This window comes from Vulpes lagopus, chromosome 8 (genome assembly GCF_018345385.1).
Source record: "Vulpes lagopus strain Blue_001 chromosome 8, ASM1834538v1, whole genome shotgun sequence".
NCBI classification, from domain to species: domain Eukaryota; kingdom Metazoa; phylum Chordata; class Mammalia; order Carnivora; family Canidae; genus Vulpes; species Vulpes lagopus.
In genome coordinates this window covers 83,410,772-83,438,190 of record NC_054831.1, presented here as the reverse complement: position 1 = coordinate 83,438,190, position 27,419 = coordinate 83,410,772, and the positions used below count along the sequence as shown (strand labels likewise).

Here is a 27,419-nt window from a genome sequence, read left to right as displayed (position 1 = left end):
TGAACAATTCAGGAAACAACAGATACCGAGGAGGATGTGGAGAAAGGAGAACCCTCTTGCCCTGTTGGTGGGAATGCAAGCTGCTGCAGCCACTCTGGAGAACAGTGCGGAGGGTCCTCAAGAAGTTAAAAATAGAACTACCCTAAGATCCAGCAATTGCACAACTAGCACTTTACCAAAAGGATACAAAAATATTAATTCAAAGGGATAAATGTGCCCTAATGCTTACAGCAGCATTATTTAAGCAACCAAGTTATGGAAGGAGCCCAAGGGTCTATCAACTGATGAATAAAGAAGACAGCCTGTATATGTGTGTGTGTGTGTGTGTGTGTACACACACACAATGGAATATTACTCAGCCATGAAAAAGGAAATCTTGTCATTTGCAACGTCATGGTTGGAGCTAAAGTAATATTAAGCTGAGTGAAAGAAGTCAGTCAAAGACAAATATCATACGATTCCACTCATGTAGAATTGGACAAAACAAGCAAAGGGGAAGAGAGACAGAGGAGAGGGAGCGAAAGAGGGAGATAAACCAAGAAAACAGATTCTTCACTCTAGAGAACAGACTGCTGTTCTCCAGAGGGGAGGGGGAACAAGTGATGGGGATGAAGGAGGCACCTGCTGTGATGAGCACCGTGATGTGATATATGGGAGTGTTGCATCACTATGCTGTACGCTAATATTACACTGCATTGATTAACTGGAATTATAACAAAAATTCTTTAAAAAAATAAAATGCACCAGAAAGTAAACACACAAACAGACACACACACACACACACACACACACACACACACACACACCCATAAATCCCTCTTTCCTGCACCTCTGCGTGTTTCTCACCCTTATTATGGTTCAGGTGCCTGAGGTTCAGCTCAGTTTTGGTGAGTGACATGTCCTCAGAAGCAAACTTGCACCTACTAGCCACTCAGCCCCTGCATGCTCTGGGTAACTCAGCAAGGCTCTAAGTTATGCACAGACCTGTGGTCTCCAAGTTCTTAAGGGTTTTATTTTAAACATCTGCATTTTTCTGAGGTGAACCCAGCTTTTCAGAAGACATTTTCAGGCACTCAGACTTCAAAAATTTACTAAATCTTGAGTTTCTGGGCACTTGAGAGGCAGGCAACAACTGCCTAGATGCAGGAATTACACAATGGCACTGGCAGTGCCTACAGAGGAGGTCTGATTTCCAAGGCAGTGTTTAACATTTCTTAAGATTTGCAGCACTTGAGGTGAGGTAGGAATGCAGCCCTACAGCCTGGTTGGGCCAAGTTACTTGTCTCTAAGTTCCTGAAGTTACCAGCATGTGCCATCACAACCACAGATACACCCTCTTTAAGAAATGCACCTGTATCGTGCGCCTGGCCTTCCAAGTAGCCACAGGTATTACCATATGAATCAGGGACACAAATGTAACAGAGATGGCAATGGGGATAAATGTCACCTCTGACAGTAATTTAGTAACCAAGGAGAGTAATTTACTTAAGGGAACTAATAACTGCAGACCTGCTCTGCTCGTCTTGCTAGTCCAAATGTCACAGGAATTCATTACTTCCAACTGAGATCAACCACTATAAACTACCTTACCAAAGGGTTTGCCAAAACCCTGACTAAACACACCAAGAGGTAGAATTATGGGCATCTTATTAACTACTAATTGGTACTTTCTATGTTCTAGACAGAGACAATCTACCTTTTTGTGATGAGAGAGCACATCCTCACTGGCTCAGGGACTGGACCAAGAATTCACTCGAGGTCTTTCCAGTCCTCCAACCATCCCCATCTCCACGTTTCCTCCCACATGGCCGCAGACACGACTAACTGAGCACTTTGTGTGGAAACGCACTGGCCTGCCCGCCCACCAGAGCTCAGCAGAAGGGTCATCCACAGGAGGACAAACTACTGATGTAAGCCAAGCAAATGTGGCCGCGCCTCTGGTATGTGCACTCACAGGAGCCCACTCCATTCCCCTGGGTCCAGCCCTATGTTAGAGCAGAAGTCAGTGATGCGTTTTCTACTCAGGGGATACAAGTTCAATGTTCTGAATGAAAAATCCCGATGAACTAACTCCTACACCAGAGAAGTTCATTCTGCTTGTCAGAACTATTCATTTCACTTAATCTACCTTGTACTATACAGTTACCCACACAGAACTCATCGGAATGTGTACATCGACCCCCATGTGCCTACACTATGTCCTCGGCCATGCCCATGCCGAGCGCACAGCGTGGGAGCACACAGACACCCGGTGGCGACTCTCTGGACACTAGTTAGCATCCAGCAGAACCGCCTCCAGCCTCTCCTCTTCAGGCCACAATGTCCGCTACCACCTGCTGTGCATCAGCGTGAAGATGAAACCTCTGCTGAAAAGCTCCCCACATCTTTACCTCCATTCATGTAGTTAAATCTCAGGTTTGTCTAGTATGAACTAGGTTTAAAGGTCTTGCAATAGTGACAAGGGCTGGATATACTCACTGTCAGCTTTTCCTCCCGTTTCTTCCGGTAACCAAAGGAATTCTTCCTAGAGAATAGGAAAGTAAAAGACTGTGAACTTTTTCCCCACTTGGAAAGCTTTTCATTGAGTACATGTGCTTATACATTCAGTCTTTCTTACTTTGTAACAACTTAAAAAATTTTTTTTATTTATTTGAGACTAGGGGGTGGGGGAGAAGGGGATGGAGGGGGGGAGGGAGGGAGGGAGGGAGGGAGGGAGAGAGAGAGAGAGAGAGAGAGAGAGAGAGAGAGAGAGAGAAAGCACGAGGAGGGGGAGGGGCAGAGGGAGAAGCAGACTCCCTGCAGAGCAGGGAGCCCGATGCGGGGCTCCAACCCAGGACCCTGAGATCATGACCTGAGCTGAAGGCAGATGCTTCACCCACTGAGTCTCCCAGGTGCCCCCAACAGATGACTTCTGCTTGAAACAATCCCAGCCTTAAGTATACGCAAAACAAAAATTTTATAGTAAAAGACTAAAAGTGATGTCTAGATTAAAAAAACAAAACAAAACAAAAAAAGAAAAACATTTACTGACAGATTTTCCTAGTGTTCATTTAGAATTTGTTATGATACAAATATTTGAATGTCCACTCAGTTGCAATGACAAGATAGTAAAATCAGACCACGAACTACACAGGCGAACTGTTAAACACTGCTAATGAAGATCTATCTGGTTAATCATTGAAGTGGAAAGAAAGTAGCCCAGCCTGCTCTCTCTCCCTCCGTGTCAGCCCTGACATGACCACATCAGCTCCCTCCCGCTACCACTGGCAGGCACTAGGGTGTCCAAGCCCCAGGCACTGCTGATACCCAGCTACTGGCCGTGTGCACAGGGCTCCAGGTTTCCGGGGGCCAGCACTGTGCCCCGCACGGAATCAACAAACACCGACAGAGCAGGCATGTCCTGGCAGGCCCTGAGGCCACACGCCACTTTCATGCCTTGGACAGGCTTATGTGGCCTAACAGCCCACATGCTAATTCTAGTCCATAAATTTCTGTTTTTATTTACTTATCCCATTCTTATTCCAACTGAATACCTGAATCCACACCTGAATACACTGGTACTGAGGAAGTCAGAAGGGAGCTCAAAGAAAGAATCCTGACTACTCCTTACTTGCCAGAAACCTACAAGCAGTGTTGCCCAAGGTACCTAACTACCTAGGACAGGCTCAGAGCCCTCGACTTTGCCAAGCAAGGACAGTCTGGGGCCTTAGGAGAAGCAACTAGGCAAATTTCTAGGATTTTGTAGCAAAGCCATACCCTCTCCTGTAGAAACTATTCCAAAAATAGCTCCTGCTTTCAACTGGCCCCCAGTGGAGAACATGTGTGACCATGGACTCGAGCTGCCCCTCGCAAATGGGGCACTAAGCCCCAGGGAGAAGCACCAACACCAGCAGGAGGAGATCGTGGTCACCCCTATGGCCTCACAGGGAATCCCTTAGAACCAGTGACTGAGGGAAAGATCCTGACCTGCACCACAGGTGGCTGTGGGGGTGCTGACCACCTGGGCACCACACCACCATCAGGAGCACTTCCCAAAACCAGATGGCAGCACTTCAAGCAACATCCTGTCTGGACACAGAAACGGCCCAAAGTATGGATTTACACTGCTTCTCCAGCAGGGAACCTAAGGATCTGGCTGGCTGAAAGCTCGGCAAAGAGCAGTGCTCAACTTCTGGTGACGGGGAGGTCCTGGGGGGACGCCTGTGGAAGAGACGGCCTGAGGACATCTGTGATGCGGCTAGCACTTTAGAAGAGACCCCAACAACTGGGTGAGAATAGGGGTGTCTGCCTCTTCTCCCAGTGCTGCAGGTGATGTTTGGGCCCTGCCTTTGCCCATCCTGGAGGTGGCAGCTGGGCCTCCATCACAGCGTCGGCACCACTGGACACATCTGAGGCTAAGGGAAGGGGCCAGAGCAGCATGCGCAGTGCAGACACCGTGGAGCAGAGGGGCAGGGACTCTTCACCATCACACCCATCTTTCCACCAGCGTGATGTTTGCTCCCTGAGTCTGGTGGCTGGGCTGTGTCAGTCCCCCAAGACGGACCATTCCCACCAGGTGACACACCCGAGGCAGCCATCCACTCAGATGGAGTCCTCCTGCTTCTGCACCTGGCTGGGGGCCACCCTGCAGGCCACTGCCACGCAAGGCCAGGGCGGTGCTAGGGCCCCTCACTCTGCTCCTTATCACCGACAAAAATTAAGGAAAATAAAACTCAAGAGAAAGAGGGTTGCTTGTGGGGGTCACTAGCCAGGGACACGGTCACTTGGGCTCCCCCCTACACCATGAAGATCCCTTGTTTGCAGGCACAGGAAACTTGGGGAACAAGAGAAGGAGCCACTGTCAGTATCAACCAGGGCTTCCTGAGCAGCTATTCCCTGGGCTGCGTCAGCTCAACGCCTCTCCCCTAATGCTCTACAGAGGGTGGTAACAATCTGCAGGGGACAGACTAACCAGGCAGGAGTACCTGTTTGAGGGGCAAAAGCACAAGCCCATTCCTGCCGTCCTTTGGAAGTCCAAACTACGAGTGAGGATCACATGTGACTGTGTGGCCAGAGGTGGCCACGCTGGTCAACCTGATGCTTCTGTTTTTCTGATGCCGGGCGGCCCTATCTTTCCACTGCCAGGACACTTCCTGTGGAGCTCTTCCCTATAGGTGGTGCTGGAGGAGGTGGGAAGAGATGGGGCGTGTTCTCTGCACCATCCCCCAAGGAGCATGGATCCACACCTGAGACACCACTCGGGTGTCATCTTTAGGGCCTAGCCTCAAGTCTGCAGACCCTGTGCAAGCATCTGGCATCCGCTATGCCCCAGCTCCTGGGTGGCGGCCACTGCCTGTGGCCACTGCCTCTGCGTCTCCTCACTGACCTTCGCTCTCCAGCACCCATGACAGCAAACGTCCTAGTGACATGCAGCAGTGCTACCGTCAGCCACTCTGACGCTGTCCCGTGGCCCTGACCAGGCCAGACGGCGTGCACCGTGCCTCTGGGCCCCTCGCACTGCCAAAGTGCAGTGGGCACAAGGTGTCAAGGAGAGAGGGGCCAGCGCTGCCAGAGCTCCCGTATGCAGACTTGAGGCTGGCACTGCACGCAACACAAGGCATCTCCACATCTGATACTTTCCAAGTTGGTGAGAAAAAAAGCTGAGTCAGGTTGACCACTTGAGGGGATTTCCTTTCTGAAAGCCCATGTACAACTGCCCACTAGAGAACAAACGGGCCTGATGTACACCGGAGACTCACCTCTACTGCATCTGACCTCACTCTCCAATGGAGGGAAAGGGGCAGGAGGCGCCAGAGCAAGCAAGCCACCTCCAGAGGTGAGGAGAAGGGGGAGGCCCGCCTCCAGGTCACGACCTCAGGTGCCAAGGGCTCCTGGGTGCTAATCCGTGCCAAAGGACAGATAAGCAACGTCTCCACTAAATGCAGCCAACAGGTACCACTAACTATCACAGCCTTTCTTTGTAAGTCAAGCTGGTACAAATGGAAGTGAAAGCCCAGTGTGCATGGCCGCACCATCCGCCAGCTGGAAAGGAGCAAGGCTGGGCCGGAAAGCTGGGCCTCTGCGGAGCTGGGGGCCGTCGGGGAGGGCGTGGGGTCGCTGGTAGCTGCAGAGCTCCAAATCCCCGCAGAGAACTGTGATCTAACATGCTTCTTTCCACCCACAGTTCACACTCAGCAACTCTGTACTACAAAGAAGGTGAAGCTGGTAAAGTCTCATTACGTAAAACCTTTGTGATGTAGTTGAGAACAATTATAAAACATACCTAAATTGGTGGAATTTGAAAATACTACTAGCTTATTTAGACAGGCAGGTCCTAGCCGTTGGACAGTGGCTCTGAAGGACTCACCTCCCTCTCCCCAAGCCAGGAGGCGACTCCGCGCGACTCACCTCCCTCTCCCCAAGCCAGGAGGCGACTCCGCACTGCTCTGCTCCACTCGACCAGACCCAAGCTCCCTCTTGGTGTAGGTTGGAGGGTTCTGTATCCGTGTTCTAGGCTGACCTGTCTGCCGGGTTTGCGGGCTCCGAACACCATTAATTAGCCGGTCTGCGGTGAAGTTAAATATCGAAGGGCTTTCTAACAGCCCAGCTCCTCTCTCTGCACTGGGAATGGCATGGCGTAGATGAGATTTACTAGGATTCCTGTAAACAAAAGGTTTGCATGCACTCAAGTTTATAATGCAATTGTGGCATCCTAAGACGAGATCGCTAATATACGAATGTCTCAGGGAATATGTGATATTTAGAAAAATATTAAAAATGTTACTGAAAAAATAAAAATAAAAAAGATAAATAAAACGTTACTGAAAAGACAGTTCATGCATACGATATCTGACAGCGCAAACCTATAAAGTACCAATGTTCTGCTTAGCAGTAGTCCAAGCCCATGTTAAAAGCAGGCACACGCAGAGACAAGCTGTGGAGAACCTGTCCTTTATGTAGGCACTTCAGGGTTTATTCTCACAGAATGTAAGTGCCTTGAGCACTTTTATCTGCATCGGTCAAACATATGCCAATAGGTCATCAGAAGCAGCTTCTTCACTTAGTCAACGTGATTCACACACGTGGTGAGGACTACCAGGTTTGACACTGTTTCTCTGGCTTTGCTCTTCAAGGGCACGACGTGGCAGTGACCTCTTACTGCAAACCCCAGAGAACACAGCATTTCAACCACTCATGAACTTGCCTGCTTCTTGGAGGGTACTGTCTGAGCGAAGTCAGAGGAGATGCTGCAGGTTTGAAGGTTGGAGACGTAAACCCATTTATAAATCCAGTACTTGGAAACGGAGTTACCTAGATTCATTAAAAACAAACAGGTCAACAAGCCATAAACAGACCTGGGATTGGCTAACCCTGTACCCTGTGGTGGCCTGGGCCATTTCTAAATGTGCCAAAGAAGCTCTGCTCCATTTTATACCAAAAATATTCCCAGGCTGAAAAGAACATGGGCCAGGCCAGATCACAGCCAATGACTGGTATTTCCCGAGCCAGGCTCAGGCTAAGGCCTTTCCCCGGCTGACTACAGTGATCCCCCCACAGCAGCCTGCCAAGGAAACCCAACGACACCAAGGAAGCTAGAGCCGGGTACAAGTGGGGACAGGAAACGGATGTTAGAGGTAGCACAGGACCAAAAACTGTTTGCTGATTAAAAAAAGAAGAAGAAACAACAGAGAGAAAACTCTGTACTACAAAGAAGGTGAAGCAACAGAAAACTCTGGGGCAGAAAGATACCCTTCAAACTTTGTTAAAATCTTCAACATAGTGTTTAAGAACTGCTGCCAGAGTCCAACTACTTATAAATGTATTGATCACACCAGAACTAGATTCTGAACACTACACCACGAGACAAATCACCTCCTCCACACACTGGCACATGCAGAACTCTATTTGTGTAAATGTGCTCAAGAAATTAAAAATAAATTAGTTCCTAACCCAATAATTTAACATGACTGGCTGAGAAACCACAGGCACCGTATCTTCACACCTGCTCAGAGTGCCACAGTATTAGAGCACACGAAAGGCCTCATGTGCCCACCTCCAAACCAGGATCAAAGGAACCCTCCTAACGGCCACACAACTGACCCTGGGTGCCAACCGCCCCTGTCCAGCAGGGATGGGTGCAAACAGACAAATGAGAAAAGCAACTCAAGAGGAACTCACCAGCACTGGCATGGCAGTTAGCCTCATCTGGAGAAAGGCCCTCTTTCGACACACCAGCTACATGGCTGTTGGCACACTCTTACAGAAAGTAGCAAAGATTTCAAAAAAGTAGTGCATTATCAGGATCCGCTCTAAGACCGAGATGCAACTCTGCACAGTGGCACCTGTCTGCTAACTGCCCCCCCACTGCGGCGGTTCTAGACCTTGGAGCTCTGCTGGCGCCCGAGAGGACCCGTCCTGACTCTTCCTGGCTGCCCTTCTTGTGTCCCACAAGCCATGGGCCAAGTCCACACGCCTCAGGGCACATTTAAGGAGCCGTACAGCTTGGCCCTGACGGAACGCGCCAGCTTCATCTCCCAGATCCCCGCCTGAACCTACACGTCAGTTTGGAGACACCCATAATGCCACAATCCCCGGTGTCCGGGCACACATGGCCCACCCTCCGGCAGCCTCCCTCCCTTCCAGCCCCCTCCGATAAGCTCAACAGAAGAGGCCGTTACACCTAACAAGCCCCTAATTGTAAGTTCCAGTGTTCTCTGTCCCATATTTTCAATTACTGCCTGCTTGACTGACATCGATGTCTTTTCCAGGCTGCATTCCTTCACAGACACGCACCTTTACGCACTGGTATGAAACAGGCACCAACCATCCACGTCTCTCCAGCTCCCTCTTCAGTCAACGATAGCCCCAGATGATGTCTGACATGGTGGGGCGTGGCTCGCAGGCATCTCCCACATCCCGCAAGTGACCCGAGCACCACCCAACGTTCCCTCCTGACTCAGTCCACAGCCATAGCCTCAAAACCATAACTCGACTCCTGCTTCCGACCACAACCTTCCCCACACGCCACGTTCCTTCTCTGGTTCCAACTAAAGCGGTCCTGCCACCTCAGGCACACCTGTCCCTCAGTCCACCCCACTGACTCAGGTAGGAGGCCAATGAAAGTCGTGATGCTCACATCACACACTCCACCAAGCTTGTGCCAACACCCAGCCAGGGATAATCTGACCTCTCCAACCTCTCTGGCAGCACAACTGCAGAAAAGCAGCTGGACCCATGACACAGGCCAGTCAACCCTACGGCTGGTGTGAGAAAACAAGGTCATCGGTCTTCTACTTGTCCTCAACTGTCAGGAACCTATAAAAACATCTCTGTCTCCTTAAAAGCATCTCTCCTGGCAACCCTCTTGTGCTCAGGAGTAACCTGGTTATCCGAGAGCTCAGATCACATTCTGTGTTTTACTGGAGATTACACAGCCTAGGAAGTTACTACTACACAGGAGGGCAGGTAAACAGAGCCAACGATCAAATTATAGCATTCCAAGGTTTTTAAAAGATTGTCCACAGCTGCATATTAATCTCCCAACTAAATTTGAACCCACTGTAGATAGAAGGTGACAGCCTATTTTATGAGCACAACCCGAACGAACATACATCTGGTTCCACTATGAGATCAAGACCTCCATTCTTCTGAACACCTAGTGCAGTGTCCACAACAGGACTTCCCGCTGCATGAGCTCCAAGCAGAGACAGGACTCACCAGGGGTGGGTCAAGATAGCTGTGCGTTGCCGACCACGTCTGAGGGGCAATCAGGCTGTATAGGGGGAACTGCTGCTGGGGGCTGTAGACCGGAGGTAAGTAAAAGGAGGCTGTGTAGCGCTGCTGCGCATAAAGGCTCATGTCCAGAGGTCTAAATCCATTCTTTGGCAAAAATGTGTTTATAGCTATTGCCTTTGCTTTTATCCGTGCCTGTTTGGAAATACAGAAATTTCTATCAGAATACTTAGGAATTGATTTGCAAGTAAATGAAGTATAACCAATAGTCTTGCTTACCTTAATTGGTTTTCCTTGAAAAGTCTTGACTTCTTCTCGCAAATATTTGTAAGCCTGAGGGCAAAAATCACCCAAAATGCCACTGTGTTAATCTTATAAATAAGATGAACTGACAGTTAACTCAATACCTCAAATAAGGAATGGTACAGCTAAAATATGATGGACAGGACCTAGAACAGTGATTCTTAACCTACTATTATGGGGTCATAAGATTCCTTACAAGAACTTCCATGAGCTAGAGAGCCTCTAGCAGAAAATCTCACAAACAGCTTTTACATGCAATTCTAGTAGTGTTAATAGATACCATAAAAGCCTCTCACAACCACAGGCTAAAGATCCTGACCTGGGAAAAATAATGGACACCTAGTCCCAAGTGTTAACCAATATGAAAATGGAAACATACAGTTCAAGAAAGGGAAACATGAAGGCTGTAGTCTTCAGAAGTCCCTATTTATGGAGCCCCTTATTCTTCTCCAAGTGGTCTCCTTAACTCTGAAGGCCCTGACCTCGGCCTACCACACTCCCCCATCCTGGTGAAGATGGCTTACACCTACTCTGCTGACAAGACTTCCCTCCCACCGCCTGGCTCCTCCGATGCCCTTCCCCTCCATCTCATTCAAATTGGTCTTTCAGACTTTTGCTTCTCTCTTCTGAACCTCAGAGCATTCACATCACTCACCACTTAGTACCATGCAGCTGACCCTTGAACAACACGGGTTTGAACTGCAAGAGTCCATTGCTATGCAGACTTCTTCCGATAAATACAGGACAGTACTATAAACGTATTTTCTCCTCTTTATGATTTTCTTCACAGTATTTTCTCTTCTCTAGCTTATTTTACCATAAGAACACAGTATACAACACAAGTAACATACAGAACGTGTATGGACTTGTAAGGATTCATGTAGGTCAATGGTAGACTATCAGTAGCTAAGATTTGAGGGAGTCCGTAGTTACACACGGATTCCTCACAGCTCACCTGTTGTTCAGGGGTCAGCTGTATTGTCATTCCTTGAAGCATGTTCATGTTTCCCCCAAGTAAGACTCCTCCTTTTAGGCCAGGGAGGCCATCTTAACTCCTTGATCTCCTCACAGAGCTTTCCCGGGGACCTTTCCAACTATCTTACAATATACAATGATGCCTCATCAAAGTTAAAATTACGTACAAGTTTCCCAAAACACTTCCCAAGTATTAAAACTTTTCTCGGGATCCCTGGGTGGCGCAGCGGTTTGGCGTCTGCCTTTGGCCCAGGGCGCGATCCTGGAGACCCAGGATCGAATCCCACATCAGGCTCCCGGTGCATGGAGCCTGCTTCTCTCTCTGCCTATGCCTCTGCCTCTCTTTCTCTCTGTGACTATCATAAATAAATAAAAATTAAAAAAAAAAAATTTAAAAAAAAATAAAATAAAATAAAACTTTTCTCTGTCCAGATGAAAAAACTCATTTTCATGTGCTGCTTGTCTTACACGTCCTTGGGAAATAATGTCATAGGCTTTATGTATTGCCTCTAACACTGTGTCCACAAACATACCTATTTCAGTCTCTACAACCTGATTTCCTCTGCACTTTATAATCAAACTTCGGACAATAATGCAGCCGTGATCTCAACGCCCTGATTCAGTCCCCAATTCAGTTCATGTACTACTTAAGTACTGGTAACGCTGAAATTCATGGGGTGGGAACAGCTTACCTGCTGTGCGTCAGCTTCTGTTTCAAATGTAATAAACCAATTATCATTATAGGCAAATTCACAGTTTATAAATTTCGGTAAATTGTCTCCTTTAAATAGTGCTTCTACTTCCTATGGGAAATAGAAAGGTAAAAATTAATTCTCGACGACAGCACATTTGTCCTCACCAGGAGAAATGGTGCATACACGCGGTGCTTAGACAGAGTCTACCATACTGAGGGCTAGTAAAGGTCTTTCAGAAGAGCTGAAGAGCTAAGTGTGGCTCAGAATCAGAACCCTACTGCCACAGGAAGTAAGTACAGTACTTACTGACAGCTTTTCTTAGTACATCAAGATACCATTAAGCTAAATTAATGTGAAAATTTTGTTTCACTGTACCAGAAAGCTGATAACTGCACAATTGGGGAAGCAGGGCAGTAATGTGAGAAATTTAAACATCAGCTGAACTTTTATTTTTGGTCAAAATGGATGAGATTTACCTTCCCGTCGAAATAATTAAAGACAAAAGACCAAACATATGAAATAACAATTATAGCAGAGCTCAGGCCATGCGGGGCAGGTGAGCCTGGAGCACCCATGGGGGCCCCACAGCCCAGTGCCAGGACGTGAGCTTGATCCAGCATCACACCTGCAGGGCTCTCAGGGGGTCTCCCTGGGCTCAGTATGCATAAAGAGCCCCCTGAAATGACTAGAGGGAGCAGCAGCAGAAGTCACAGGGACAGGGAGTGTGTCTCCCCTCAACCAGGCAGGCAGAGTGGAAAACATTCCCAATGCATAAGACCTCAAGGCACAGCGTGCAGAAGGACACTGCTTCGGCGTGGGGAAGAACGGGCCCTGCTTCCCCTGATGATGCTCCTAAAGGGTCAAACTGAACCTCAAAGCTCAAGATCAGTTCCAGGAAACAATACAAAAACACTCAGTACCCAATAAAGTAAAATCCAAAATGCCTGGGATCTAGTAAAAATTTACCAGGCACACAAAGAAACAGAAAAACATGATCTTAAGGAGGAAAAATATCAATCAAATTAGACCCAGAAATGATATAGATGATAGAATTAAAAGGCAAGGATATTAACATAGTTCTTAGATATGTGTTCTATATTCCAAAAGGTAAAGACTGGGTATGTTAAACAGACATGGAGGAGCAAAGAAAAAGACGCAAAAGAACTGGAACGAGAAAGGTACTAAGTAGGATTAGCAGTTAGTCAGGAACTTTGAAAAGAATAGAGAAGAAACAAAGTATGTGAAGAAATAACAGCTCAGGAAACTTCCACTCAAGAGACTCTCAAGCTACATCAAGGTGCATCATCAAATTGTTTAAAATCTTCAAAGCGCTAAGAAAAAGGGAGCAGTGACATGCAGAGGAACAAGAGAAGAATGACAGAGCCGGCCTCAGAAAGAACGCACACCAGAACATGGGAGACAGCATCTTTAGACACGGGAAGGGAAAGAAGCCTGTCAATCCTGACTTCCACACCCAGGAAAATATCTTCCATAAAGGAAGACAAAGATTTCTTCAAAATGAACAAATATATATAAAAGAATAAAGAGAAGAATTTCTCAGACACACAAAAGCAGAGGAGACCTGCACCACAAGAAACAAAGGCCTACAGGGGCAGCAAGGAGGCCAGAGGAGGCGCAGACCTAGACACACGCAGGAGCAGCACTGTATGTGGTAAATGGGGATAAATAGGAAACATAGTCTCCTCATTTTTAATCTCTTTAAAACTGACTTGTTTGAAGCAGACAACAAAATCCTGTGTGGTGTCACAGTGACAGCGCCGGGCGGCGTGGGAGGTGGACGGACGCCGCAGAGGGTGGGCAGCAGGGTGAGATTAACTACAGGCAGGTGCAGACCCGCTAAACATGTCACCACAACCCCTATAAGCAGCCACAAAAACAAAAGAGTTATTTCTAATAAGCCAAAAAAGGAGACAAAAATAATGAATTTAACCCAAAAGAAAGGGAGAAAAGGAAAGAACACAGAAACAGTATAGACCATGAGGAAACAAGCAGCAAATTTAAACCCAAGGACGTGATTGATGACTGAAAGGAGAACAGTCCAAACTCCTCACTTAGCTGGCGGCGATCTTCAGACTGGCTCAGAAAAGCACGACCCAACTCGAGGGACCCACAGGAAGTCCTTCAAACTATGAAGACGCAAACGGGCTAAGGGCACAGGCACCATGCCGCGCCACGCCACGCTAGCAGTGACTGAACAATGCAGAGCGTTTACACTGATCCCAAAGCGAACTATTACCAGGGAAGAAGGGCCATTTCATAAAAGACTATTAATCAACCAAGCGAACTATAGTTGAAAGCAGTGTCCAACCATGGACAAGTGCGTGGCTGCTGCAGAGGGGCTCCGCGCGGTCAGCACTCCGCAAGTCGCCTGCCCTCCCAATCAGTTTGCCTTCGACCACTTTTCCCTTTCCTTTGTCAACCCTTCATTTGTCAGAGCTTTTCCTCTGAGCTGTCTCTCTTAAAACTTCTATGGTTCAAGTTTTACAACAGACACAGGGCGTGTTGTTTGGAATAATAGAAATATACCAACATCCATGTCTGCAGCCAAAAGTAGAAAATCCTTTTCAGTTATAGTCTTTACAAATATCTCTCAGGACCTGTGTTTTAAATATTATTGTGAGTTTATAAACACATCCAGGTCGGCAGAAAGAAAGATGATCCTTCATATTTAGAACTTTAAAAAAAAAAAAAAAAAAGGACAAAAAATTCAATCCTAATTACTTTTCTTCACATATAAAACTAGGAAAAACAGCCTGAGCTGAACAGAAAGTAAAATTTGTTAGAACAATGCCAGTCAAGAAGAGTATAACTTCTTACCCTAGGTTTGTCACAATCCTCACTTGCATGCACACTCATCCATTTCCCCTACGGAGACGGTTCTGAGTATGTACGCAGCTCGAGTAACTTGGGCCTAACAAAGACCTGTGACTGACAAACCAAACTTCCTGGGGTCTCGAAGAGTCCCGGCGGCAGACAGCCCCCACGCTCTACACAGATCAGGAGCTGACTCCATCGGAACCCTGCAGGAAGGCTCATTGTAGTCTCAGGCCGCAATGGCCAGGTTTTTACTACAGTCTGACACCTCAATTTAAGTATCTGGACAAGCAAGAGATTTTATAGCCAAGCAGTAATGGCAGACGACTTCTCATGACTCTGTCTGCCACTGTCAAATACTGTCATTTCCTAAGTTTATTGCCCAAGTTGGTACTTTTCAAATTAAACAATCTGCAGACCCGTTTACATGAAAAAGATGTCCCAGCCTTTCACTGTGCCAACTTCTGCATTGGTCCTGGTAGGTCAGCCTGATTCAGGAACAGGCCACATTCCCTGTGCTCTTCAGAGAATCCCCCTCTTGTCATGGAGAGATTTGTTCTGAAAGGTTATTTAACACACAGGCGCCTGGGTGGCTCAAACAGTTGAGTGTCCCACTCTTGTTTCAGATCGGGTCATGATCTCAGGGTCGTGGGACGGACCCCCACGTTGCGCTCTGCACTCAGCGTGGAGTTTGCTGCTCCCTCTTTCTCTTTCTCTGCCCCTCCCTCCATTTGCATGCACTTTCTCTCAAATAAATAAAATCCTTTTAAAAATATTTACCTAACATAAAAATATGTTATCTTAACCTGTGGGTTATTTTGTTATTTTTAAATGAATATTTAAAAGTTTGAGTACCACTCTAACAAACAAATCACACTGTAACTTACAGTGTGTAAGTCCTGGGAAGACAGTGTTGCTGTGCATATACTTTAAAATATACCCTCCAAGAAACACAGAAGTAAACAGAAATAAAACAAAAACACACACAAAGAAAGTCTGAGCTCCCTTCCGAGGAGACTTACTTCTACAGGAGTGGACTCGGGTATTTCACGCAGGATCACGATGCAACGACTCTGATTTGGCCTTACTTTTTCTCCCTTCTCATCCACTTGGACTAATGGTAAAGCTACAAAGAGAAGAAAAATGAAAGGTAAAACACAAATATTGAAACAAATCATTTGCATTCTAGTTACAACATAATAGGGACACTACAGTGTGACGTGCTACGTTGTATTTAACTAAACACCCTGAAGACACATATATACAGTGGGTTACCTCAACACAAACCATCAGGTTTTATGCCCAACCTGCATGTTACATTTTTCAAAACAAAGGAACACAAGAATTTAAAAAAAAAAAAATCCTTTAGGAGCTAGAATAAATGTAACAGCATGAAACAAGGATTTTCAAACAACTACATGTAGATCACAACTCAGTTATTAGCTTCTTTTCTTCTACAAGCCCTTAATGTAAAAATCATTTTCTGTCTTACTATTACTTCTTACTTAGAACTCAGAAGGTGCCATGTGTGCCCCAACAGCTTTTCCCAGTGATGACATCCTCCAGACCACAGGCCACGGTCAGCACAAGGAGGCTGGTGCTGGGGCAAGTGCTAACACAGAGAGGCTGGATTCCGACCTCACAGTTTCTATACACCTTCCTTTGTGTGCTGTTTTGTTTTGCTGTCACATCTGTGAAACCACATCATGTGTGGATTCCAGTCACAACACAGCATGATCACAATCGGGCGCAGAGCTGACCACCCCCACACAGGGTTACCAACAGCAGGAATGGAAGACTGAAAAAATTTCTCAAAAAACTAGAATTGAGGTTAACAAAGTTTCAGTATCCAGGACCAATACATGAAAATGAATTGTTTTTCTACATACTAACACCTATGCAAAACTGTAATAAACACATTATTTAAAACTGTGTCAAAGACAGGAAATCATCATATATCTTGTCAGATATGGACAACTTGTGCATTGAAAGGTGCAGAACATTACCAAGACAAAATTTTAAAAGATATAAGTAAATGCAGATACTGTGTTCAGTGAATGGAAAACTCACTATCGTTACGATGTCAATTCTCCCCACACTGATTTATAGATTCAATGCAATCCCAATAAAAATATTTCTGAAAAACTGAAACACTGATTTTAGAATTCATATAGAAATACAAAGTTGGAGACTTCACACCTAAGCCAGAGTGACCAAGACACTGCAGTGTAGGTGTCAAAAGAGGACACAGCCCCAGAGATAAACCCATGGTGCTGGACAGATGATGCTGACAACAACACCAAATACAACTTAGTGGAGAAGGGAGAGCCCTTTCAGCTACTGGTGCTAGAACACCTGCAGACCCACATGTGAGGGGGCTGAGAACTGAGATCCATACCACAAGCCACATACAAAGAGTACCTTCAAATGGACCAAAGACCTAAAGATGTAAATCCTCAAACTATAAACTTCTGGGAGGAAACTTCCATGACTTTGGATTAAGCACAGTTTTTTTTAGATACAACACCAAAAGCAAGATACATAAAAGAAAAAAAAATCAATAAATTGGACTATACAAAAAGTTCAAAACTATGTTGTTCAAATGACACTATTATTAGAATAAAAAAGAGAAGCTAGAGACCAGGAAAATGTATTTGCAAATCACATACCTGGATAACAGCATATATCCAGGAAACAGATAATGCAGATCTCAAATTACACACACACCCGTCAAACCTCAATTATAAGAAAAATAATAAAATGGTGGTAGGTAGAGGGGGGCACGTGAATAGACCCTTCAGCAAAAATAAAAGGATTACATAAACAAGCACATGAAAAGATTGTTCGATGTCACCAGGCATGAGGGAAATAAATTAAAACTACAATGAGATAAAATTAGGAAATCTGCAAGTAAAATGCCCATGTGCACCAAGTGCTGGCACCGCAGGTGACACTCACTCTGTACACAGGTAGGCAGTTTCACAAGTTAAAACCCCCCTACCATACCATCCTGGCTACTCACCGAGGCTACTGACCTAGAGAAATGGAAGCCTCTGTCACACTGACTTTTACATCTTAACGTAGTAGTCAAAACCCAGCAGTAACCAAAGTCTATCAACTGAGTGAATACACCAAATGTGGTCTGCCTATGAGATGGAGTATGACTCAGAAATAAAAGGCTATAAAAGCTACTGATAATACTCAACAACAATTATGCAGAGTGTAAGAAACCAGAACCCCTCCCAAAAAAGGGCTATTGCATGCCTGATTTCATTTACACACAGTTTTTAGAAAATGAAAACTATAGTGACAAAAAGCAGATGAGTGGTTGCCTGAAGCAGGAAGAAATTCTGGGGGGTGGGGGTGGGGGTGTGACAGTATGTTCATTGTCTTGATTATGGGAGTTCTGTGCGCATGTATAAGATGTCAAAACTTGACAAACGTACACTTAGACCATGTGCAATTTAAGGTGTGTAAATTCTACCTCAAGAAAACTATAAAAACAAAACAACAAACAGGGTTGGCGAAACTCTCTGTGCCTCTCACCCCAGGGTCTGGAACCCAGTTCAGGTGCCGCCCTCCCTACCTTATCCCCCCCAACCCCCCCGGACATAAACATTCACCTTTAAGCAGGAGGGTCGGTCCTGCTCATATCTTTATACTCTTTTACCTCTGAACCCACGAAAAGCAGAGTTCTATTTTACTCCTATCTAAACTCTATACAGAGGTTACCATCCTATACATATCTGAAATAGGCTTTGGTATTCAGAATTAGGATTTTTTTTAATGGATTCTTGTTGAAAATACAGGCCGAGTTCATTTTAGTTGTTCTGGTATTCACTGTGTGACTATTGTAATGTATTTATTCATACTCTGGTGACAAATATCTGAGTATATTTTTAAATTAGGAATTTTAACTACATTAAGTGTAAAAACATCTGAATCAGACATTCTGTACCCTGCAGCACTATGTACCATGCATATTAAGATATAAAGACAGAATTTATGCAATTCAATCAACACTAGAATGCTGGTGTTGTACGAGCAAATATTCAAATTAAAACAAAATGTTATCAAATATCTACTGTGAGGGATCCCTGGGTGGCGCAGCGGTTTGGCGCCTGCCTTTGGCCCAGGGCGCGATCCTGGAGACCCGGGATCGAATCCCACATCGGGCTCCCGGTGCATGGAGCCTGCTTCTCCCTCCGCCTGTGTCTCTGCCTCTCTCTCTCTCTCTGTGTGACTATCATAAATAAATAAAAATTAAAACAAACAAACAAACAAATATCTACTGTGAAAAAAAAATATCTACTGTGTATCTAACTTTATGTTGGGCATTTTGCAGATGGGGTTAAGATGCAAACAGGAGATCTCTGCTCACAGAGGCTTATGTATATCACCCTCTCCAGAAGTACAACTAATATGCTAACAACACTCCATTCATTAGGTTATTACATGTGCACATAAATTTCTATCTAAAAATGGGAGTGAAAAGAAGCAATTAGACATTAAAGAGCTGAACGAAGATGGATAGGAGGTACCACTACAACTCAAGACCCTCCCTACCAACACTGGAAGGAAAGGTGGAGGAGGGGTGGAGAGGGTGGACAGCAGAGGGCTGTCTGTCCATGGAGACAAACGGCTCCCTGAAGCAAACACACAGGGCAACTGAACATCCTCGTGGTCTGCATGAATGACTCCTAGCCAACAAGCATCAACCGGGAGACTGGCCACGGGGCAGCCAAGTTTCCAAGGAATGCCTACACAAAATATCGACATCTGGGATTTCTAATAATAAACAAAGAACGTTAACCAAGTAAAGTGTTTTTAGGTTAGGAAAGCCACTCGCCTTTCTAAGTGGGTCAGACAGAACCAAACTCAACTGATCCATCAAACAGATTTCTGTTCTGAACAGAGTGTGAAAAACAAAGCAACACTGGAACACATAAAGCTATCTTGGGCAACAGTGGTTATAATTTACAGAGTCAAACTGCATAGACGGTGTTTGCTCATGTCTTCACTATGTGCTTACAACCTTTGCCTAGGAACACAAAGTAGTGAACTGCGATTTGTGAATAGAAGTCCAGCTAAGCTTTAAGATAAGATGTTCACCTATTCTTCTGTTAAGTCAGATGCACACAAGAAAACATCATCACAGCCTGTCAGCCAAGCCAGAGACGGTACGTAAATACTACGGCCTACGTATCAGTGATGGAAGGTCATAGTGGAGACACAGGGAAGTGGGGCTTTGAGGCATGATGGGTGTGTCCTCACTGAGAAATATTTGGGGCAGGGGGACACAGCATACACCGTGTTGTTTGGAAGGACTCAGAACAGCCCTGAGAGGGGGGGGTACAGAAATAATTCATCTGGTACTTGCAGTCCTGTTACAGAAAGTGACTTTTTATAATTAAAACAATCCCTAAAATTAAAAAGATACCCGATATTTATATTTAATATAAGATATTATATGAATTTATATACTAATATATTTATAAATATAATTTATAAATTATAAGTTTATATATTGTTTTCTATTTTTTATATTTCTATACTTATAAATAAGTATATATTCATACATACTTATAATTTATATATTATATATAATCGACATATTATATAATATATAAATAACCATGTATATTTAATTTAAAACTCATTCCCCAGTGATGCCATGCTTGGTGCTGGCAGGGAGGGGTGGAAGCATTATAAAGGCGCTAAGAAAACCCCGGGCAGTGATGGTTTCACTCACGTACACTAGAGTCCACCCGGACCCAGCTGTGCACTTCACGTACACGCAGTGGAGTTCATAGCATATCACTTACAGCCTCTGTCCAACAGTGACTTTCACAACATACATAAAATGGTTAGGTTGTAGACACCTCAACATAGCTTACAAGCCCATACTCCCTGAACCTCTGTGGGTCTCTGACAGGATGTTTAAACCTCCCTCTGATGTTGCCAAATGTCCCAGAAATAACTTCATTCACAACATCCTTTTAAAGTAAAACAGTAATATTTCACCAAAACTTTAGCAGGAAGTTGAAATGTAAAGAAGGCCTTTTTGGTGCTAGAATGCTAATGAGAACGTATTGTACTTTACGTTAAACACCACCATTTACTGTACTTTTCAGCAACATCCCAGCCATCCTCGTCTCTGCAGAAGCCTGTTTTCACCCCGGCCCTGTGATCTGTGACATACTGGGTCTGAGCTATGTAGCCCTTCGATGCACCTCCCCAGCCACAGGGACCAGAAAAACCTGGAAGGTGTGGGACGACCCTGCCTGCCGTCAAGTACCTCAGCACTAAACGACTATGGGACCTGAAGGCCAGGTCCGAGTCAGCCCATAGTGCTGTATACTTACACCGCAGCACTTCCACAATCAAGTTCATGTCTGTACTGAGCTTCTTGACGTGGTCCAGGTTAGCTACCGTGGTGATTGGCACATACTGATCGCTGTCCATCTGCGATATGAGGTACATGTCACTAGCAAGGTTCTCCCTGCACAGAGAAGACAATAGCTTTTAATTAATCCTTTTTTAAAAGGAAGCTTCCAAAGAAGTACAAGCATGGCACGTTAGTGCTTCAGAGCTAGATCAGAGTTCGAACCTCACCTGTTTCTTGTCATCTCTTTGGACTTAGGTAAAAAATTTTAAAGACATTTGGGGAGGCAGGGAAGCCAAAAGTACAGTGCACTTTTTAAAATCACAACTAATGAGTGGGGAAACCCTTAAAACATGTATTTATAGTTCTACGTGTTTGTTCTACACAGTGTTTGCCTCACTTATTAAAAATACACAGTTTTGGGCAGCCCCGGTGGTGCAGCGGTTTGGTGCCGCCTGCAGCCCAGGGCGTGATCCTGGAGACCCTGGATCAAGTCCCATGTCAGGCTCTCTGTGTGATGCCTGCTTCTCCCTCTGCCTGTGTCTCTGCCTCTCTATCTCTCTGTGTCTCTCATGAATGAATAAATAAAATCTTAAAAAAAAAAAAAAAAAAACACGGTTTTTTTAGATAAGAAAATTCAGCTGAAAGAACACAAAGCTAAGGAAACTATGGAAAGGCTGGTGCCCAGGTGGCTGCTGTGTCACCTGGAACACATGCCAGGAGAGCTGCAGCTCCAGCCAGGGGGAGCCAAAATTACAGAGGAGGAAACGGGACCAAGAACACAGCCCCTGGCATCATGACAGGTAAGCTGCAGGCACCAGCAGCTCAGGGGAAGGTGAGACACTTGCTGGTGTTTGGGCCTGTGGTGCATGCTTCTCGGAAGTCTCCATAAACAGGACAATGTGCTCAAAACATCCCAACACTGACACAGGTCCTAGTAAAGGTCGAGGACAGTCTCGAAGATCCATGAAGACGCAGATCCACAGCGGGCCATGCTGCTAGGTCCCCACCCTCCGGGAGTGCAGGAGAGGCAGGACAGGGCTGTGTGAGGTGCCAACCCCACCGCCACCTCAGAGCCTCACAGCAGTAGCTGTTGTCCTTTCAGAGCACGCCCTGAGGCAGTGAGCAGGGGTCTTAGCTATGGAGCTGTGGGCCAGAAAGGAAAGCTGGGGGCGCCCCCCACCCCACCTGTCCCATCCACACGGCCCCATGGTCTCTACAGCGGCCCTCCTCAGATGCTCTGTGCATGTCTCGAGGCAGACCCGGAGAAACACTTGAAAAATTGCCATCCCTGAGCAAAAACCTTACACGCGGCCTATCAGTTACCTTCACACTCAAAAAAAATGACCCACCACCCAATCCCATCTTCCTGTACGTGTGGTCCTGCCACTTTGAATTTTAAAGGTTCTCTTCCATTTGTCAGCAAAAAGGCACTACTCAGGACAAAGAATAACTGAAAATAACAGAGCGATCAGCTGGTGCAGGGTTGCCGTACCGGGAGAACTAGCATAGGAAACGAGTCCTCAGACGTCACTGTGCTCAACAGTGTCTCTGAGATGGATGAACTGAGGCCCTGCCCCCAGAGTCTGATTCCCTGGGACTGGGGGGCAGGGGGTGGCCAGGACTCGAATTTCAAAAAGCAACCCCCAGGTACGGACCCATCACCATGGACCTGTGGAGACCCGAGGGAACCAGGCCCAGTTCTCCACCATGTCAGAGCTATGACTACTGCACATTCTCCATTTCCTATGAAGAGCTACACACAGACCGAGGTATCAGCTGATCTATACCCTTCCCAACAGTTTCCCATCTGTATATCATAACCAGTGCACAACACCTGAGACAGTGGCTTCTAGAAAAACCACTAGGATCCTTACCTAGATAAGCAGAATTCCAATGTCTTTTTAAGTACTTCTCGGGGGTCCTCCTGGCTTTCCGGTTGAGATTCATTTCCTCCTACATAAAACAAATGATCACCTCAGGAAAAATGGCTTAAAATTTACCAAGCAGATGATTCAACACAGATTCTCATGTTTTCAATATACACATTGATTCATCTACACTGTGCAGATAGTAATAAAATCACTATTTTACCTACTAAAACAAAAGAAATCAGATGCAAAAAAGCTTAAAATCCTATTTCTCCTAAACAAAAACAATAGTTTCAAAAACAATCTGTAGAGTAAGATTTATTAGCAAGGTTTACAGGTACTTCTTTCCCCTCCAGAAAAAAAAGTGTAAGTTTAATACCTTGTCATAATTGAAAAAGGACTTTCAGGTAGTCTACAAGAACACAGACACTAAAACAATACAATAAAAAGGAAAGAATAAAAACAAGGAAATAGACAAATTCAGGCCAAAAACATAAAGGCTGGGGATTGTAAGCACACAGGCTGTTAAGGACCATGCAGTCCCTCCACTGGAGCCTTATGAACTTGCTTTTTTAACATCCAGCCACTCAGAGCTACAGGTAAGTGCTGTGCTTCAGAAACCCCACGAGAGAATACCACGTAAGCAGACCCTCAACAGGACACAGAGGCTGGCACCAGCTTCTAGCAGACACTTGTCCTAAGATGCCAGATGGCACAGTGGACGACGTCTGAGCATGTGTCCTGTGAGGCACCAGTCACAGACTAGAGAGGGCTGGAGGTCAGGGCAAGGCCCCGGCACCGGATGGTACCCACACACGATGAGAGCAGGATTTTCATACTGAAGTTTGCTGAGGCCCCCACCCCTTCCCCAGCACTCTGCACGGGGCGAGGGCCCCACTTTTAGGATGGCCAGAATTATCAAAGGCACCAAAACACTAAGAACTAACAGTTTTTCATTCACTTCTACATAGATCTGAATAATACTATACATGCAATTTTCTGACAACAAACGCTTAAATTTTGAAAGTCAAAGACCATCAAAAAATAAGGTCAAAATAGGGTATTTATTAACAAATAAAGACAGAGCTTGCGCCTGTTTCATACAGAGCTTTGACAAAATCCAACCCCAACTAGCAAAAGCAAACAAAAAAACCCCAACCAATTCAAAACAAGAAAATAAAATTAATGGACTTGATGAAGCTAGAGCTTACAAATGGCCCTTGAAAACACAATCTAATGTCATTCCTCTGTCTAGAAAGGCCTCTCCTGAGCACTAATTTAAATGCACTTTCCACCACAGATTTCACACATGTATGGTCTCCTGCATGCCAGGCACTACTGCAACACTGTTTATTCAGCCTAAAGAAGGCAACCTCTCAGCTCTTGGTGGGACAGGCAACCTACAGTTGAATAAACAAACATTACACATCAAGTCAGACAGACTCAGACACAAGGGACGTTATCCCATGGCACGGGGAGAGCATGCCGGGGCTGCTGTACGCCAGCCACACGGTGCTCCAGACGTGGCATGGAGCAGCACCGGCGGGGAGACGGCGGGCCAGCCGGGGACGTGGGGAGCGCGCAGTCTAGCAGGGGGTGCAGGAGGGCATGGCACTGGGCTGGGGGCCCTCAACAACTGGGAGGCCAGCATGTCCGGGAGGGAAAACAGGGGCCACACTAAGAATGAGGCCACAGAGTCAAGGAGGCTGGCTGTCACACCCAGCAGACCTTGTGAGCCACAGTGAGGACATGAGAAATCTAACCTAAATGTGACAGGAAACCAATTTATGTCTTGGAGAGATGGCTCTGCTCTGCGCTGAAGATGGACAGTGACGGCACAAGAGGGAAGCCAAGAGCCTGTGTGGATGCCAATGTAACAATCAAGGATAGTCTATGTTTGAGACTATTCCAGGTAAGGGTAGGACTTCAGCCAAGAACACAGGAAGAACCGAGGTCTAGGACTGACCCCTGGGCATGCCGATCATGGCACGGTCGGGTGACAGAAGCCCCGGATTCCACACTCGGTCTGGCAGCACCACGTCACTGGAGCCCCGGAGGATGGTGGTGCTGGGGATGAGGCTATGGCCACAGTCTATCTGGACAGTGCATGAGAGGACCCGGGAGGCGAACAGCTGGTCCAGACGATGCTTCTGCTGAGTTCTGCTCAGGAAAGACAGGGTGTGCGGGCGGTCTCATTTAACATAAGAGAGGACAGAGCTACGTGGAAGACTCCTCACACAGCCGAGGGAGTAGGGGGTCACAGACAGAGGCTGTGAGACATATAGGTGACCAGGGAGTAAAGTTCTCTTCTGACAGCTCCAGTCTTCACAATTAAGACTGCCACGAGGTCATCTGCTTCTAGGCAAGAGAGAACAACCAGCGAAATAGCTGAGGATGGAGGGGGAGTGCCAGCAACGAGATGGCAAAATAGGAAGATTCCCACTCATGTTCCCCTCAGCAACAACCCGGCATCCAATCTCAGAGCAAAGCACCCTATGGGAGCTCTGGCATCAGGGAGGACACTGAAACCCAGGTGCAGTCCAAGACTAAGCAGGGCTGTTTGAGAAGGCAGACCTGCATCCAGGCAGCTCACTTGCCAACAGGCCCAGCCACACAGATCCAGAAACTCTCTGCCACCTCGGGACTTGGCCATGACCCTGTGTGGCTTGATCCGGTCCCCAGCATCATCTAGCAAGGAGGAGCCTCGCCCACCTGAGCCCCGGATCATAGGTACACACGACCTCATGCCTGGCTGGGGAGCCCACAGGGGCCCACCACCCAGCTCCAGTCCCAATGGGCTGCAGTTCAGTTGACATACTCAGGCAGACTGCAAGTCCTACAAGAGCCCTGGAAGTAGGCTCCAGCCATCTCCAGCCACCCTGAGCAGGCCTGCTGGCCAATGGTTCCCATGGAAAATGCCTGTAGTTGGTACCTCTGGACACAGGCCAGCCGACCTGAGGCTGACAACAGGTCCTCAAGTGAACCTATGACTTGGCTTCAACCTCTCCCAGCTGCACCACCCAGAGATATACCCATCATCCCTGCCCCCACAGCCCCCGGGGACCAGCCAAGATCCACAGCCAGCTAACAAGCTCACCAAACATTGACTCCAGTGCAGACCCAGCTCCAACCCATCATAACTGCAAATGCAGAGGGAATGCCATCAGCCTGAACCCACAGGAGAACGTCCCTGCCTGATAAAAACCAGTCTGTAAAGACAGGAAGGGGTGTTTGCTCCACAACTGCACAGCATTAAAATGTGGCTACAAAACTCAGGTACATAAAACATCACCCAAAGAAACTAACCGGGCTCTAAACAGATGGACAATTGGCCTAACGAATGATTCAAAATAATCACCTTAAAGAAAGTCCATGAAAATCTAAGAGAACACACACAGAAACAACTAAATAACAACAGGAAAACGATGCAGAAACAAAGTAAGAAGTTTAGTAACTGAAAGAGAAACCACAGAAAAGAATCAAACAGAAACCCTGGAGCTGAAGAGCGCAAGACCTGAGAACTCAAGAGAGCGCTTCCACAGCAGGGTCAAACATGCACAGGGAAGACTCAGCAAATGCAGAGAGGTCATGTGACATAACCCAGTCTGAGGGATGAAAAGAAAAAACAATGAAGACCCCTGGGGAAGTGTGAGTGAGTAACGTGGCACCATGTGCTGCAATTCTGAACATGAACGCCAACTACCTGAAAAAGGGATTGAGAAAAACAAAACCATTCACAACTGCATCAAAGAGAACAAAATACTGAGGAACAAATTCAACCAAAGAAGTAAAAGACCCATACCCTGAAAACCATAGACACTGATGACAGAGTAAGACACAAATAAGTGTTGGGAAAACCGGACAGCGACATGCAAAAAGAATGAAACAGAACCTTTATTTTGCATCACATACAAAAATCAACTCAAATGGATTAAAGATGAACATAAGACCTAAAACTGTGGAACTCCTAGAGGAAAACATGGGGAAAAAGCTCCTCGACACTGATCTTGGCAACAACTTTTTGGATGTGACACTAAAAGCACAGACAACAGAAGCAAAAACAAACAAGTGGGACGACATCAAAATAAAAGCTTCTGCCCAGCAAAAGAAACTATCAACAAAATGAAAAGGCAGTCTACGGAATGGGAGAAAATATTTGCAATATCTCTACTTATCTATAATGGGTTGTATCCAAAACATAGAAGCAACTCATTCACACTTAATAGTAAAACAAAACAAAATCCTGATTTAGAAATGGGCAAAGGCGGGGCACCTGGGTGGCTCAGTCAGTTGAGCGTCTACCTTCAGCTCACTCAGGTCATGATCCTGGCGTCCTGGGATCGAGCCCCACGTCGTCAGGCTCCCTGCTCAGTGGGGAGTCTGCCTCTCCCTCTGCCCCTCACCCTGCCCCTGCTCATACTCACTCTCCATAAAATCTTTAAAAGAAAAAAAAAATGGGAAAAAGACCTAAATAGACATTTCCCCAAAGATTTACAAATGGCCAGCAGGTACATGAAGAGGTGTTCAACATCACTAACCATTAGGGAAATGCAAATTAAAACTACAATGAGCTATCACTTCACACCTGTTAGGATGGCTATCATTAAGAAACCAAGATAACAAGTGTTGGTGAGGACTGGAGAA

The 27,419-nt window shown here is 46.1% G+C and overlaps 1 protein-coding gene across 3 annotated transcripts in view; it reads right to left on the bottom strand.

The window, feature by feature from the left end:
- LARP4B (La ribonucleoprotein 4B) overlaps positions 1-27,419 on the bottom strand; it is a 95,498-nt gene that overhangs the window by 13,156 nt on the left and 54,923 nt on the right. For all 3 annotated transcript variants that reach the window (XM_041765913.1, XM_041765914.1, XM_041765911.1), the window contains 9 exons: positions 22,782-22,860; positions 20,885-21,021; positions 15,542-15,645; positions 11,682-11,792; positions 9,991-10,044; positions 9,697-9,906; positions 7,184-7,290; positions 6,388-6,639; positions 2,479-2,524 (listed from right to left, as the gene is read on the bottom strand). In XM_041765913.1, coding sequence (XP_041621847.1) covers positions 2,479-2,524; positions 6,388-6,639; positions 7,184-7,290; positions 9,697-9,906; positions 9,991-10,044; positions 11,682-11,792; positions 15,542-15,645; positions 20,885-21,021; positions 22,782-22,860 — 1,100 coding nt within the window. The remainder of the gene's footprint in view (positions 1-2,478; positions 2,525-6,387; positions 6,640-7,183; positions 7,291-9,696; positions 9,907-9,990; positions 10,045-11,681; positions 11,793-15,541; positions 15,646-20,884; positions 21,022-22,781; positions 22,861-27,419) is intronic.